Source organism: Sphaerodactylus townsendi, linkage group LG03 (assembly GCF_021028975.2).
Source record: "Sphaerodactylus townsendi isolate TG3544 linkage group LG03, MPM_Stown_v2.3, whole genome shotgun sequence".
NCBI classification, from domain to species: Eukaryota; Metazoa; Chordata; class Lepidosauria; order Squamata; family Sphaerodactylidae; genus Sphaerodactylus; species Sphaerodactylus townsendi.
Window position 1 is genome coordinate 179643003 of NC_059427.1, and position 17110 is coordinate 179660112.

At 47.5% G+C, this 17110-nt stretch overlaps 1 protein-coding gene across 2 annotated transcripts in view; it reads right to left on the minus strand.

Annotated features, from left to right (window-relative positions):
- MBD6 (methyl-CpG binding domain protein 6) overlaps positions 1 to 17110 on the minus strand; it is a 38587-nt gene that overhangs the window by 20076 nt on the left and 1401 nt on the right. The window contains exons 2-5 of one of the 2 annotated variants that reach the window (XM_048491665.1): positions 10597 to 10747; positions 8035 to 8171; positions 7838 to 7940; positions 299 to 464 (exon numbers count right to left, since the gene is read on the minus strand). In XM_048491665.1, coding sequence (XP_048347622.1) covers positions 299 to 464; positions 7838 to 7940; positions 8035 to 8147 — 382 coding nt within the window. In that variant the 5' untranslated portion in view covers positions 8148 to 8171; positions 10597 to 10747. The remainder of the gene's footprint in view (positions 1 to 298; positions 465 to 7837; positions 7941 to 8034; positions 8172 to 10596; positions 10748 to 17110) is intronic. The other variant, XM_048491666.1, reaches the window with a different exon arrangement.

A 17110-nucleotide genomic window follows, 5' to 3' on the forward strand; every position in this document is an offset into this window, starting at 1 on the left:
AGCTGCTTTGGATCCCCAGTGAGGATAAAAGCAGGATGTAAGTATGTGTATAAATAAAGCAATGCCAGTTAAGAGACCAGGAAACTAAAGGATAGTCCCTGCCAGATTGAAGTAAGCCATGCTTGGTGCTGCAGGAGCAGATAATGGCAATGGCAGGAAGTATCCTTCAGCAAGAACCCAGCCAGGGAATAAAGGAGCACTTGGATGGTGAAGCGGAGTCCTGGTATCCAAGCCTAGGTCACAGTGCTACAGAGGAGGGTTGTGGGAAACATGGCTTCAGGCAAGAGTTGGTGGTTACCTGGCCCCAGGTGTGGCAGGCTCAGTGGTCCATGGCTCTCCATGCTGCGGTAGAGGGTGGCCATTGCCACGATTTTCCGGCGGTGGTTGCACAGCTTGGTCATGTCCTCGTCTCCCTTGGCGGCTTCGCTGCCCGTCACCATTGCTGTTGGGTCAAAGTTGAAAACCTACCAGCAAAAGGGGAAAGGGTTTCTTTAAAAAACTTTTTTTCTTTTTCTTTTAACATGAACCAACCCCCCCCCAACAGCCATTCCCCTTTCCTTCCTTCGCCCACTAGCAAACTAACACACTAACAAAACTGTAAAAATATCATATTGTCGAAGGCTTTCATGGGTGTTGTGGGTTTTCCGGGCTGTATGGCCGTGTTCCAGTAGCATTCTCTCCTGATGTTTTGCCTGCATCTGTGGCTGGCATCTTCAGAGGATCTAATGGTAGTAAAGCAAGTTGAGCAGATATACCAGAATCAAGACAATGACATATATACTCTACTTGCTTTACTACCATACTCTACTTGCTTTACTACCATCAGATCCTCTGAAGATGCCAGCCACAGATGCAGGCGAAACGTCAGGAGAGAATGCTACTGGAACACGGCCATACAGCCCGGAAAACCTACAATACCCTGTTAAAACATCATTCATAAATGTACTGTTTTATATAGTTGTTTGATTTTCCCCCCTATTTTGAGGCATTTCCCTCCAAGAAAGCAATCACAGGTCAACATTCTTCTATACTGTATCTATGGAACTGCCTCTCCTGTTAGGTCTCCTGAAGAGAGCTCCGGTCAGCAAAACGTAACAACTTGCTGGTGTTGTATTTCAAGAAAGCTCTGACGATTGTTGACCAAAAGAGGTCTGACTAACCCGAACCCGAACCAGAGCATTTTCAGCCCTGGCCCCGGGTCTGGTGGAACGCTCTGTCCGAGGAGACCAGGGGCGCTGCAGGATTTCATGCAATTCCACAGGGCCTTCAAGACGGAGCTGTTCCACCAGGCTTACGGTTGAGGTGGAAATGGTACCACCAAAGGACCTCTACCAGCCTCTGGCCTCCCTCTCTATTACTCCTTCTCCCTTATTAGCATACTGATATTTGAGTCACCATCTATTTTGGAACGTTGTGCTACTCTTTTACATTTTTTTAATGAACAATGTTCATTGCCTTTTAGTTGATTTAAGCCCGTGGTGGCGAACCTTTGGCACTCCAGATGTTATGAACTACAATTCCCATCAGCCCCTGCCACCAGCCAATTGGCCGTGCTGGCAGGGGCTGATGGGAATTGTAGTCCATAACATCTGGAGTGCCAAAGGTTCGCCACCACTGATTTAAGCTGCTCTGAGCCCATAATGGGAAGAGCAGCCTAAAATATAACAAATAAATGATAAAATATACAGTGATCCAAGGGCCCATTATGCATGGAGAGCTTGCATGAAGTCCTAAACAGAATTTTGCCACGGAGTCTTTAGTTTTGCGGCATGTTGGTTGTTATTACCCACTGCCCTTTTTCCCTTGTGGTTTCTCACCTGCTTTGCAGCGGGGCAGGCTGGTGGGTTTAAGAGGATATACAGGATATACACGTTGGGACGAAGAAAATCTACTGGCATTTAGTAATTTCCAGGAGAAAGTCTGCCACTATCATACATAGAGAAAGATCAGGGTTGTCCAACAAGTAGTGTAATCTAAATAAATCGGGGAGATCGGGTAAATGTAAAGGAGTGAGATTCACGTACTTGGATCTGATTTCCTTGAATCTGAGACAGTGAAGTAATTGGTGGGCCAGAGATTCAACTGAGCCATCGTTACATGGGCAAAATCTTTTAGCCTTTTCTTGCTTATTAAATCTGCCATGTAACAAGGCAGAAGGCATAACATTAAACCTGGCGAGCATTATGGCTCTCCTTTGAACAGGGTTTATTAAGCAATACAGGTAGTGTGCCAAGTGGCCCCGTTCAAATGGGAAAGAAAAATACAGGGGGGAGCACGTTTTCTTGGCTGCGGTGATTAGGGTTTAAGAGGGCAAAGGGATCCACCATTCTGACATCACCAATGGAGAAAAAGCACCAGGAAGTCCCCCCTCCCATCACAAAAAGAAGCATAATTTTTCCATTGGCACACCGGGTTTATATCAAGATATCGATATATTGATATAAATACATTTGAACAAAGGATCACTGCTTGTTCTGTGCCAGGTCACTGATTTTCTTCTATGGTGGGAAGGGCAGGGGATAATGAAAAAGAAGACGATTTATTACCACCACCACCCCTTTCTCTCCTGTACGGAGACTCAAAGGGGCTTACAAACTCCTCTCCCTTACCCCCTCACAACAAACACTCTGTGAGGTGGGTGGGGCTGAGAGAGCTCCAAAGAACTGTGACTAGCTCAAGGTCATCCAACTGGCCTGTGTCGGAGTGCCCAAGCTAATCTAGTTCACCAGATAAGCCTCCACAGCTCAAGTGCCAGAGCAGGGAATCAAACCTGGTTTTCCATATTAAAGTGCACCTGCTCTTCACCACTACACTACGCTGGCTCTCATGGTGGAACACCAACCGCAAAGGGACGTGAGCTGCCTTTTCCCAAGCTCTCCAGGTTTCCAACTGTCTGCTCCCTGATGTGCCAGAAAAGTCCTGGTAGACGTCCTTTGGTAGTATCGTTAAAGAAAGGGGTCAGCAACAGGAAGAGGGCCAAGGAGGAAGCCATGGAAGGACAGCATGAAGAAGGGAGAGCGGTGAAGCTAGGTAGGCTGGCTGTGGGTGGAGGAAAGATGCCCAGGGTCAAAACTGTGCTCACTGCCAAACACGCCCCGCTCTGGCCATGAAAAACATTCAAGTCGAACTACAATTGGTCTCATTTGCCACAGGGAGAATGGAGAGTGAAACCGAGGCTCAGGGAAATACATTAGTACAAGAAATCTTGCTGCAAAGGACATTCGCTCCTGGTGAACGGCAGAGACCTTGGGCATAATCGTCCCTTGTCTTTCTTGCTGAGTCCTGACCTGCTGCAATAGTTTGTTAATATGTATTTGTTTATTATATTTGTTCTGTCCTTCCCGACTAAAGCCGGACTCAGGGCAGCTAACACAATAGACTTATTATAATTAAAACCACAGATAACATATATACAGTTAAAAAGAAGAAGAGTTTGGATTTATACTCCACCTTTCTCTCCTGTAAGGAGACTCAAGGTGGCTTACAAGCTCCTTTCCCTTCCTCTGCCCACAACAGACCCTTTGTGAGGTGGGGGGGGGGGGGTTGAGAGATCCAAAGAACTGTTACTAGCCCAAGGTCACCCAGCAGGAATGTAGGAGTGCGAAAACGCATCTGGTTCACCAGATAAGCCTCCGCTACTCAGGGGGAGGAGTGGGGAATCAAACCCAGTTCAGATTAGAATCCATCTGCTCTTAATCAGTATACCATGCTGGCTCTCATTACATTATTAATAAACAATAATGGTGCCCTAATCAAGGGTCCCAGATGATGTTATTATTTCTGATTCTTACCTAGTATTGGGAACCACAAGTTGTTAATGGATGGGGAAAGAGAGAAGAAAAGAGAGGGAGGGGATGGGAACGAAGAAGGGGAAGGGAGGTCACTTAAAAGAACTGCCGCTCTCCTCAACTGGAAGCCTACCAGAACATCTCCATCTTGCAGGTCCTGTAGAACTGTGCTAGGGCCGGCAGGGCCCTGGTCCCATTCCACAGAGACTTCTGCCAGGCTGGCCCTGGCTGAGGACAGCCAGATAAGTTTCAGGAAAGGGACCACAGGGACATGTGGGATCAAATTTCCCGGGCATAAGCCATGGGGCACGGAAAATTGAGGCAAAGTGGGCCAGGCACAGCAGGAGCACGGCGGAGGCAGGTGGGCGGGCAGAGCCGTGTGCAAGGAGGGAAAGCAGCAGCCAGGCCTTTGGCTGTCTTCTGTGTCTCCCTCACAGACAGGCCAGAGGAGGCCTGCTGCCTGGCCGAGTCCCTCTGGCGACCACCTGCCCGCCTCCACAAGTGTGCGGGCGCTTGGGGCGAGGGCTCAGAGAGGGCTGAGCTCCCGCCTGTCCATGAGGGAGACCTGGGAGACAGCCAGAGGCCCAGCATGCTGCCTTCCCTCCTCATGCGCGGCTCTGCCCACCCGCCAGCCTCTGCCGAGCACTTGCTGTGCCAAGGCCTTGCCGCTCCTGAGGCACTGCCACGCCAACCACCTCCTGCTGCTGGGCCCACCAGCAGAGGGCAGGAAGCGGGTGGCGGAGGGGCGCCACTCTTCACACCACTGGGCCAGACAACGAGACCGGTGACAACCAGGCCAGCTGAGGTAAATGGGGTGCGAGGGGAGCACTTGGGCAGGTGTTGCCCCTAGCGTTATTTCCCCTCCCTACGCCTCTGCATTGAACCTGACCTGGGCCTCCTTCTGTATTCCACCTTGAGGCCCAAGGACAAAGACGAACTATACACAAAACATATAATGGGGCACACAGAAAGAGTTATTCCCTTCCAAGGTTCAATGAACCTAAGCTGTTTAAGGCTTTTAACTGTTGTCCCAATGACCGCATCATGAAAAGTCTGTACTGGCTGTCTCCACTTAATTTTGGGCATACAGAGATCCCATCACACTGAAAAATTCCTTTTCTGGATATGCCCTCAGCAAAGAGCAAGGCTGATTGGAATCAGGGGATATCCATGGATGGAAATTCAGCTGACCTTCAAAGTTGAGTGAGTACACAATGTGCACACAGACGCACAGAATTCCAAAGCTGCCTCAAATTCTGTTCAAACCCAGGCTGAACTCAGCAACCTGAATAAACTTTGCAAATCAAACAAATGTGCATATCGGTGCTGTGTGGTTTCCGGGCTGTATGGCCGTGTTCTAGCAGCATTCTCTCCTGACGTTTCGCCTGCATCTGTGGCTGGCATCTTCAGAGGATCTTCAAGAGAGAATGCTGCTAGAACACGGCCATACAGCCCGGAAACCACACAGCACCCAAGTGATTCCGGCAGTGAAAGCCTTCGACAATAAATGTGCATATCGTTTGCATTATTTATTTTGCCTCTGTTAGCCCTCAATAGAGGAGGAAAGAACTATGTGGAACACCGAAACTGCTCCCCTCCTGACCACGGGAAACCATGATGGATTTTCCTCTGCCTCCCTTCTCCAAATACTGCCCTTCAATTTTCAGACACTTCTTTGCAGCAATAAGAGCGAGAAACTTGATTTTGCTGTTTGCTTTCAAAAGATGAAAGTTGAGAATGCTGAATTGAGAAGTGTGGGGTGTGTGCTAAAGTACAAACTACATCCCCAGCTCTTGCTGTTCCTGCCCTTCTCGGAGAGGAGTCCAAAGAAGGTGAAAACTGCTGTGAAATTCTATCTGAATTGCTGGGCTTACCCACAGGATAGAAAGGGCCATGCTGGTGAAGAGCTATATCCCAAGACCGAGGAGGAGCCTGTCGAAAGCTTCTATTCCCCTCGGAATGAGGTTGTAGCTTTGTAGCCCAGTCACTTGCAACCAAATCGCCAAGGTTCCTCAGACATTATTAGCACTGCTTCAATGAGAAGGCCAGTAATGAAGGCAACCCGTTTCCCGCTGCAATGTTGATGTACTGATAATGCTGCTGTTATTGTCCTTAGAAACTGTCTGGTTTACAGTGTTTTAAGTCACCATCTGAAACGTGATTCTAGTTTAGTCTTATGTATTTATTAGTGTTATTTTGCTGTCATGTACTTGTTTTATTATGTTGTTTCCCACTCTGAGCCCTTCGGGGACAGGGTGGGGTACAAATTTAAATTGAAATGAAATTGAAATACCCAGCATTCCCCAGCAGTTGTGCATCTTTTGGGCCAGCGTGGTGTAGTGGTTAAGAGAAGGGGAATTATAATCTGGAGAACCGGGTTTGATTCCCCGCTCTGCCACTTGAGCTGTGGAGGCTTATCTGGTGAACCAGATTCGATTGTGCACTCCAACACATGCATGCTGGGTGACCTTGGGCTAGTCACAGTTTTTGGGAGTTCTCTCAGCCCCACCCACCTCACAAGATGTTTGATGTTTGGGGGAGGGGGAAGGGAAAGGAGACTGTAAGCCCCTTTGAGTCTCCTTACAGGAAAGAAAGGGGGGACAAAATCCAACTTCTACATCTGCAGTTCCTGTGTTGCAATGATAAGGCCTAATATGCCCAGGCCGTCCTGTCTGCGAAATGAGTGTGCATCTTATAACATCCTTCCCCAGAATCCTCTAGAGCCGTGGTGGCGAACCTTTGGCACTCCAGATGTTATGGACTACAATTCCCATCAGCCCCTGCCAGCATGGCCAATCAGCCATGCTGGTAGGGGCTGATGGGAGTTGTAGTCCATAACATCTGGAGTGCCAAAGGTTCGCCACCACTGCTCTAGAGCATGAAGAGTGCCCTGTCAGAAGGAAGTCTTGGGCACACAGCTGATATTGAACTGGTTTCCTAAAGGCAGAGTGCATGAAAAACTAGGACTCTGTATCAAAGCTATGAATGTCCCGTCGGCAGAAAGGGCCCTGGGACACAGCGCCAGGTCCCTGCTGAACGACAACTCTATCGCCATCCATGCCAAGCAAAAAATGTCCTTTCTAAAATAGTGGCGGTTAGTGCGGTGATCAAGCAACTGTCCACCGATCAAACGTACTGTTTGTCAAATTAAAGGGCAGAACCATAGAAGGGTGGGGCTTTTCCTTAGGCCTTCAAAACCCAAAGGGATGACCTTGGCAGATCAGTCCATCATTCCATCCTGAGGCAGAATATACTACACTGTTATCTTACGGGGAGAGGAGGCAGTGAACAGCATCTGCCTTGCATACAGGATGTTCCTGGTTCAAGCCTCAGCATCTCCAATTAAAAGAAACTAAAGGAGAACCACAGAATCATAGAGTTGGAAGAGACCCCAAGGGCCATCAAGTCCAATCCCCTGCAATGCAGGAACACATAATCAAAGCACTCCTGTCAGATGGCCATCCAGCCTCTCTTTAAAAACCTCCAAAGAAGGAGACTCCACCACACTCTAAGGAAGTGCATTCCAGTGTCCAACAGCCCTTACTATCAGGAAGTTTTCCCTGATGTTTAGGTGGAATCTGTTTTCCTTCACCTTGAGCCCATCACTCCTGGTCCTACTCTCTTGAGCAGCAGAAAACAAGCTTGCTCCCTCACCAACATGACATCCCTTCAAATATCGAAACATGGCTATCATGTTTCGGTCTTTTGGCTTCTGAGTCCCTGGAGAGCCATTGCTTGTCACAGGAGTCAAGATCAACCAAGGATTTGACTCAACCGAACAGCTTCTGGTGTTCTTCAATGTTTATTTGTACAAATCCTTCTCTAAGAGCACAAATTATTGCTTCCTGAGTCTCACACTCAAGTATATTCTATGATTCTGCAATTAGTATTCGGCAAAGAATATATGTTGAAAATCTCTATTTTTCAAAGCAGTTTTTTTTGTCCTTACAACTGTGAAAAGCTCACTCCTCAGACACAGTTTTGACAGGCTTTATCCTAAAGCCTGTTACCCCAGCTATAACTGGTCAGATCATCTCCTGGCGTCGTACCTTGTGCACGTTGAGGGGACATTCCAGGCCACACTTGCACGTGCCGTCCGCCAGCAGGTACGCACAAGTCTGCTCCAACGAAGCCAGGCTTGTGCCGCTAGGACTGCAAGAGAAAGAGAGAATCAGGCAATTTTGGGGGTAGCCCGAGGGTTGGGAGCGGCCTGTGCCCCAACTGGGGCGGGTGAAGAGCAGCTCACCTGATGTAGCGCACTCCACCCTCTTCCACCCTGCGCTGCCAGCCCACAGGCACAGGTGCGACTGCTGGGCGCCCACCTCGATCCACACCACAGCAATCATCGCCGCCATTCATTGTGCTCCCTCAGCGCTTGGGCACCTGAAAGAACCACGACTGGGGTAAAATAAGGACAGATAAAATGCTGTGAAGAGTTTGGGGGTTGGATGGAACAGGTTAACTGCACCTGAGGCCCAGGAGCTCAGCTGAATTTGACATAGTGGGGAAGAGAAGGCTTGTATCTGTGTGGCACAGTGATCAGAGTATAGGATTAGGGCCTGGGACAACCAGGTTTGAATCCCTGATCTGCCACAGAAGCTCACCAGGAGATCTTGGGACCCTCACAACCTGTCAGCCTAAGCCACCACACCGGGTTGGGTTTTTTTAATTAGAAAAGATGTACGCCATCACTCCAAACTTGCTCAAGGAGGCTCACAATGAAAGAAAAACCAAGCCAACAGATATTAAAAACTATGCAAACAAGTCATGCCGATAAAAATGTATCAATAAAACAGCCCAAGTCAATTAAAGGAAAACACACCAATAAAAACAAGTTGGTGCATAAAAGCACATAAAAAGGAACAGTCTAAAAATCAGATTAGGTGCAGATCATAAAATAGCTTTTTTAAAAAAATAAAAATCCTAAAAGTGTGGGTGAAGAGAAATTGTTTGGCCTGACACCTACAGGAAAAAATTGTATGCATCAGTACGTGTTGCGTGGGGGGTGGGGGGAGATTCCAGAGGCAAGGGGTCACCACTGACCAAGCCCTGCCTCTGGTCTCCACCTCCCTTGCTTCTGCAGGCAGAGTCATAGAGAACAGCATGTAAGAAGAGGATTGTAGGCCAATATTAAAAGGAGGTTGACAAGGACCCTTTTGGGTAGGAATCAACCCTTTGAATTGAGCCCAGAAACAGACTGGCTGCCAATGTAGATCTTCCAACACAGGTGCAATGAGGATAAAGTGGAAGAGAGGAGAAAGCAGTAATAAGCTGCCTTGGGACCCTACTGGAGAGAGAAATGGTGTATACATAAAATAAAATAACAGGCATAAGCACAAGATCTCAGGGCAAATCAGAGGATGGAATGACTTGACCAAAACTGTGAGATTTGATTAAATTAAGTAGTAGCTGCATTTTAGGCTGCAGCTTGGCTGACCGATTCATCCGCTCCCCTTACGAGTGGGGGCATCCAATATTGTGCCCCATTCTTAACTTATGATGAACGCTTGGCCAAAAACAGGGCAATGCCAAGTCTACGATTGTCACGTCAGAAGATCTATGGCTCTACATTAGGGGTGAGGGTTTCTTTTTCCCAATTTAATAAGAAGGAGGTTTAGGGCCCAGCCAGATGATCAATGCAGTGTCAACAGAGAGTTTCCGGGATTGTAACCAATTCAGACTACAGGTGGGACGAACTGCGTTGTCTAATGCGTTCCATGTAAAAACCTCGTCGTGTGAAAAATCCTCTCACTGCGGGAAGCTTGTTTCATTATATGTTTGGGGAATTTTCAGACAGCTTCTCCAGAAACAGTATACAAAAGCCACTAAAACAACTTACAAAGAAAACAAGCCATATCCCTTAAAAGTAAAGCATTAAGAGCCAAGTCCCCAGCACAAAAAAAGCATAAAAATCAAGGAAGCCTGAAATTAGTTTGATAAAACAATCCTCGGGCCAGAAGGAGACAATCAAACAAGTATTGTTGAAGGCTTTCATGGCCGGATTCAACTGGTTGTGGTGGGTTTTCCAGGCTGTGTGGCCGTGGTCTGGTAGACCTTGTTCCTAACGTTTCGCCTGCATCTGTGGCGAGCATCTTCAGAGGTGTATACACCTCTGAAATACACCTCTGAAGATGCCAGCCACAGATTCAGGTGAAACGTTAGGAACAAGAGCTACCAGACCACGGCCACACAGCCCGGAAAACCCACCACAACCAATCAAACAAGTGTTATAAAACCCCTACTTATAAATGATAAAAGATCCCTAGTTTATAAACAATATGAACCCCCTAGTTAAAAGCCAGGGTAAAAAAAGGAATATTTCAGCCTAGCGCTGAAAAGGAACGAAAGGAGGTGCCAGACAAACTTCAAAGGGGAGCATATTCTGTGACAGAAAACGTTATTTTCAAAGTGTTATTTTTCCTGTCACATGTCCACATCAGCAGCCTCTGGGAAGGACTCTACCACATAATGATATCCTCAACTGGCCGATCGGTCTTCCGAATGGGGAGAGGACTACCACTGAATAACAAATAAAATGGAACAAACGTCCTATGATGGGGAGCCATGACGAGGAGGATTCGGGATAGAAACTAGGCCTCAGAAGGATGTGGAAGATCCCAGGACTGAGTTACAAGTTGCTGTGACTGCCTCCATGTTCCCCCACCCCCTGCTGTCTGCTTCCCCCACCCCCACCCCTCGCACTCTCTGGGCGGTCCTGACCTACTAAACTCCATCCGTAAGGAGCTGAGCAACAGCCCACAGCCGGCTGATCCTTTAATCCCAGCTCTGCCCTGCCAATGGTTCCTACCTGCTCATGGCTGCAAACCTCGCGGCAGGCGGTGTTAAGGGTCGGCACACTCCCTCCTGGCACTCATAGTCCAAGCAACCTTTCCTCTGGGATCCAGGCAGTGCCCAGTCTGGTGAGCTCGCGCCCACTCTCTGGCCACACTAGCCAACACCTGGAAAAGAAGGGCAACACACTGCCGTGGTTGAAGGGCACACAGAGGAGAATCCACACGACCACCCCTCTCCAGATAGGGAAAATCGGCTGATTCTAGGAAACGCTTGAGGATTAACCAGCTACCCTCAACTGCCATGGTGCCCTCTCTGGGCCAGAAAAGCAGCTTGTTATTCTGAAATTATGTATGGAGATCCATCAGCTCTGACCTCAATAGCCCAGGCTAGCCTGTTCTCCTCAGATCTCAGAAGCTAAGCAAGGTCAGCCCTGGCTAGTATTTCAATGGGTGATCACCAAGAAGTGCCAGGATTGCAATTCAGAGGCAGGCAATGGCAAACAACCGCTGAACAACTCTCGCTTTGAAAACCGGTGAGGGGCGACCATATGTCGACTGCCACTTGACAGCACTTCACACAAAGTGTCATCAAGTTGCAGCTGGCTTATGGTGATCCTGAAGGGTTTCCAAGGCAAGAGACTTCCAACCCAATCCAGAAGGCTCCAGCAGCTGGGCACAGTGTCGCTACCACGCCACCTCCAGAGCACTTTCAGGTGGCACGGAGAGGTAGCAAAAAAGAAGAAAATCCCCAGCTGCCTGACAGTGCTCCATAGCCCAAAACAGAATTACAACACCCTTTTGGGTGGCATTAAGACTGAGGGCTATAACCAGGGCATCCCCTACCTGGATGCCCCTGGCCAGGCCCCCAGATGCACCAACAGCCAGGTTTAGGCCAACGCAACTCTGAGGCCTCAGCCTGCTTCCTGGTTGGGTGCCACCAAGCTGTACAGCAGTGGTGTAATGGCTAAGAGAAGGGGAACGCTAATCTGGAGAACCGGGTTTGATTCCCCGCTCTGCCGCTTGAGCTGTGGAGGCTTATCTGGGGAACCAGATTAGCTTGTGCACTCCAACACACGCCAGCTGGGTGACCTTGGGTTAGTCACAATTCTTTGGAGCTCTCTCGGCCCCACCCACCTCACAGGGTGTTTGTTGTGTGTGGGGAAGGGAAAGGAGATTGTAAGCTCCTTTGAGTCTCCTTACAGCAGGGAAAGGGGGATATAAATCCAAACTCTTCTTCTTCTAGAAAAATTGCACAGCCAGCCAGGAGGCTTCAGGGTAAAAGCTCTATCTTGCCCCTGAGGACTTGGGATGCAAGATATATACACAGTACCACATCTGTATACTTCCTGCTATTCAATCTGAAAGACCTGGGTTCAAATTCCCACTAGGTGATCGTGAGCCAGTCGCACTCTCAGCCTAAGCTACCTCACAGGGTGGTTGCTAAGAAGAGACAATGGAAGAGAACAATGTTGTAAGACAAGGAAAACAGCATATCAACAACTAAATAAATGAATACAAATTGATCTGGGAAGAAGAGTCAGTCATTGTTTTTGTAATCATGGTCATTTACAGTGAAATGCTAACACCCATCTAAGTGAATTGACTTTAGTGGATTTAGAAGAGTATAACTATTAGGACTGCACTGTAAAATTACTCCCTTCACCTATAAGCATGGGCTTCGAAGGATGGGGGACCTCGAACCTTTTTGCACTTTATTTGCAATTACTGGAGATTGCTTAGAAAGCTAATCAAAATCCTAAAAGCTGGTACTAAAACTTGCAGGTCCAGAGAGCACCCTCGGGATGCATGCTTTCCTGCACCAACCAGCAGAAAAACAACATGTGAAGCCTTCCCCACCATCACACCCCCATGCCATGGAGCTTCGCTTGCTGTTTTTCTGGTTGTTGTGCCATCACTGTGCCTTCTTTCAGCGTGGTGTCGTGGTTAAGAGCAGGTGCACTCTAATCTGGAGAACCGGGTTTGATTCCCCCCTCTGCCACTTGAGCTGTGGAAGCTTATCTGGTGAACTAGATTAGCATTCTAACACATGCCAGCTGGGTGACTTTGGGCCAGTCACAGCTCTTCAGAGCTCTCTCAGCCCCACCCACCTCACAAGCTCCTTGTTGGGGGGGGGGGGAGGGAAGGGGAAAGGAGATTGTAAGCCCCTTTGAATCTCCTTACAGGACCGAAAGGGGGGGATATAAATCCAAACTCTGCTCTCTGCCTTCTTCTATAGCACTCCCTTGTTGAGTTCCTTTACAATTGGTATAAAAATTCTCCCTGGACCACATAAAGGGTTGCCAAAGACCAGGAGGAAAAAAATGTCCTATGCCTTCAAGTATGTATTTGCTGTCAAGCTAAAAACAAAGAATGGTGACCCCATCAAGGGGCTTTCAAGGTGAGTGAGAACCAACGGTGCTTTGCCATCACTTTCCGCTGCGGAGTCTCCCTTGGTGGTCTTCATTTCAAGTACTGACCCCACTTAACTTCTAAGACTTGATAATACCAGGCTACACCATGCTGCTTCCCCTCACTTGTCCCTTTAATAAAAGCTTCACAGCATGTAATTCACCAGGTCTGGAATCCGTGCCCTATGAGGAGAGACTTAGGGAGCTGGGGATGTTTGGTGAAAAGAAGGTTAAGAGGTGACATGATAGCCCTGTTTAGATATTTGAGCGGATGTCATGTTGGTGAGGGAGCAAGCTTGTTTTCTGCTGCTCCAGAGAGTAGCACCAGGAGTAATGGGTTCAAGGTGAAGGAAAAGACATTCCACCTAAACATCAGGAAAAACTTCCTGACTGTCAGGGCTGTTTGACAGTGGAATGCACTACCTTGGAGTGTAGTGGAGTCTCCTCCTTTGGAGGTTTTTAAGAAAGGCTGGATGGCCATCTGACAGGAGTGCTTTGATTGTGTGTTCCTGCATTGCAGGGGGTTGGACTGGATGGCTCTTGGGGTCTCTTCCAACTCTATGATTCTATGAGGTGAGCTTATTCACCACCATGCCATGAAAAGTTTCAGCTGCCCTCTCCCATATAGTAAGCCTCTCTTATAGTAAGCGATAAAGCAAATTTTCCTTCAGCCCCATTGGTAACTCTAGTGACAAAGGATCTTGCCAGGGAGTAGGGTGGGTGAATTATCACATTTTTCGTTCTAGTGCAAAAGTCTACAATGGAGTAAGTTTCTGATAAGACACTACCTGAAATACGGGTGTTCAACTCTGGCACTTCAGATGTTCATGGACTACAACTCCCATCAGCCCCTGCTAGCATGGCCAATTGGCCATGCCAGCAGGGGCTGATGGGAATTGTAGTTCATAAACATCTGAAGCACCAGAGTTGGACACCTTTCGCCTAAAATTATGGCTGCCAACTCCACACCCACAAAGCCTTAAACAAAACCCTGGCTCAATCTGATCCTGTGCCTCTAGAACAGTGATGGCGAACCTATGGCACGGGTGCCAGAGGTAGCACTCAGAGCCCTCTCTGTGGGCACATGCAAACAGAGTCCCCCCCCCCCCCAATCTAGGCTGGCCTGGGCTGCTGGGCTCGATTATTAGCATTAAACCTAAGACCTAGTTTTGGGGAAGCAGTATAGGTAACCCTGTTAAAACCCACTGATTTTTATGCGAAGAACTAAATCCTTTACCTGGGAGTAAGCTTGGTTGCTGGCAATGGGGCTTTCTTCTGAGTAAACCCTCCTAGGGTCATGATTCACCCATTGGAAGAGTTGCACGGTTGCTTCAAAGCAAAGCCACCAACTACCACCAAGCTTACTCCCGAGTAATGCACGCCTCGGAGCCAGCCATTTTTTCTAAACTAAAACCTCAGTAGTCAGGTTAAATTGCCATGTCAGCACTTTGCTATAAATAAGTGGGTTTTGGGATGCAATTTGGGCACTCGGTCTCGAAAAGGTTTGCCATCACTGCTCTAGAAGCTATTTGATCTGCCCCCCCCAAAAGGTGACGTTTTATACAAAGACGGCTCATTTATTTACTGTTTATTTACAATATTTCCCCCCACCTGTCCAAAATCTTGCTTGAGACAGTTAACAAAAGATTAAAAAGTACAATGGAGACTGCATAATAAAATGGCATAGGTAAAACAATTCATGAAAAGTTCAACAGTAAAACTGCTCAGTAACAAAAGCCACCTCAATGATAAAATAATAATAAAATTGCTCACATAAGATAAGCCTTAAGGGGTAGCTTTGCAGTTAGTGGAGGCTGCTTAGAAAGCACCCACATCTTGCTAGTCAAATCCCAGAATCCCAGGAGGTGGCACTGTCAAAATACTAAGGGGATGAAAAACATATTTATCTAAAAGCTTGGATACAACTTTTTTGGCCTAACACTTAAAAGCCAACGCAGCAGGCATCAAGAAGGTAGGGAAGGGATTCCACAAAGTACCATCATTAGGTTGCCAAAAAATTGTCTGCCCCTTTAATAGAAGCAGAAGAGTTTGGATTTATACTCCACCTTTCTCTCCTATAAGGAGACTCAAGGTGGCTTACAAGCTCCTTTCCCTTCCTCTCCCCACAACAGACACCTTGTGAGGTAGGTGGGGCTGAGAGAGGTCCAAAGAATTGTGATTAGCCCAAGGTCACCCAGCTGGCATGTGTTGGAGTGCGGAAAAACATCTGGTTCACCAGATAAGCCTTTGCCACTCAGGTGGAGGAGTGGGGAATCAAACTCGGCTCTCCATATTAGAAGCATCTTGGGATGCTATTTAATGCCATGCCCATTTTTCTCCAGGCCTGTTGGCAACTCTAGCCACCTGGTCGCCCTGCTTCCACAAACAGCAGGGCTTGCTAAGATCTTAGAAGTCAGGACAAGAGTAGGGTTGCCACAACATGCCCGGAGAAGAAATTACTTGTCCCTTTAAGAGAGGCTTAATGTGTGGAAGTGGGCAGTCAAAGCTTTTCATGGCATGGAGGTCAATAACATCACCTGGTAAATAACACCCATTTAAGCATCTGTGAAAGGGCAAAGACATTCTTCTCCAGACAGGGTACTGCCTGATAATATCTGCTGATCAAAGCTGCTGTTAAAAAGCACAGGAGCAGGGACAGTGGAAAAAGTTGGCAATCTGCACAATCATTGTCGTATACTATAGCTGGCCTCCAGTAGGAATGCTCATGATTGTGAGGTCTGGAAGTACGAGCAATGAAGGGGCACAGGCTTGCAAACAGTTCACACAAGCTGTTGGTCCACAAACAGATTCTGCTAGCCCATCTGATTACACAGACCTGTGTTTAGCCATTCACGGGACCATAATTTTGTAAAACTTAAATCTTCGGATGGCCTGGACATGATTCATGTTTACTAACCAGCTGGGAGAGTAGCTATTTACAAGCTTGGAGAATGAGCTGAAAGATCTACGCTCATCAAGCCAGCCAGCCAGCCATGAGCCACGCATGGGTCAAATACCATGTTGCGACATTAGTAAACACCTGACCACACATGGCTACTTCATTAAAGTTGTCCCTGGCCAGGAAAGCAAAGGAAGACCTGGTCTTCCCTAGTGTCTTCCCCTGAGACTGGATATGTGGAAACCTGTAGTTCAGGGCTTTCACAATAATAATGGCCATAAAGCATGACTGTCTCTAATACCTGCACTTTTCTAATACCTACTGTTTAAAAGGATAGGGGCAGAAGTCAGTTATGAAGTTGACAACCCTAACCACCATATAGTTACAGCTGGGTGGAGTTAACACAGCTACTGAATGTCCCTGAAGCAAGAGTTGGCCCCTCCCCTTCACCTACTCTCATTGGTGGAGCCAGGCATAGGTGGGTCTATGCCTCTATAAAAGGGCTTCCCAAGACTGGGTGCAGAAGTTTAGTGGTATTGAGTCATGGTATCTTGAACCTGAGGGGGTAACTATCAGACAACTATAATGAAACTCTAAGAGCGGGCAAAACATTTCTCTTCTTCTTTTCTGTCTAGCTGCACTGTAGGTGCTTATCCTTTGACTCCTGAGAAGCTAGTAAGTATATTTTGTATTGGCATATAAAAGATGACGAAAAAGAAATGTGCTACTGATAGGATGATGTTGGTGCCCACTGAGACTGGGCCTCGAGATGGAGATGGTAGGTCTTGTGTGAAATGAGCAATGGCCCCCTGTCCTTGAAGAACATACTCTTGAGATCACTGAGGCGAGTAGAGCACAGCTGAGATAGTCCACTGGAATAACACCTCGCAAAAGGTGATCTTGTGTCAGGACCCTTGTTAGACTCAAGCAGAAAGAGAGAGATGGTAGCAACCTGTGCTGGTCAGGAACACTGACTGTATAAAGGGCAACATGTATGTTCTTATGATAGATAGTATTTTCAATTTTTGAGGGGTGAGACATCTTGTGTGTTATGTGATCACACTTGGAACAGGAAACACCAGGCCAGCTCAGCTGATTATATTTGATGCTGGAAATTCTGCTTGGATTGTTTTCCAAAAATTTATCAATTGTGAAGGATCAAGTCAATGACAGAGGAGAACCAAATCCTCTTTTATAAGCACAGGGACTTTGCTGTAGGAA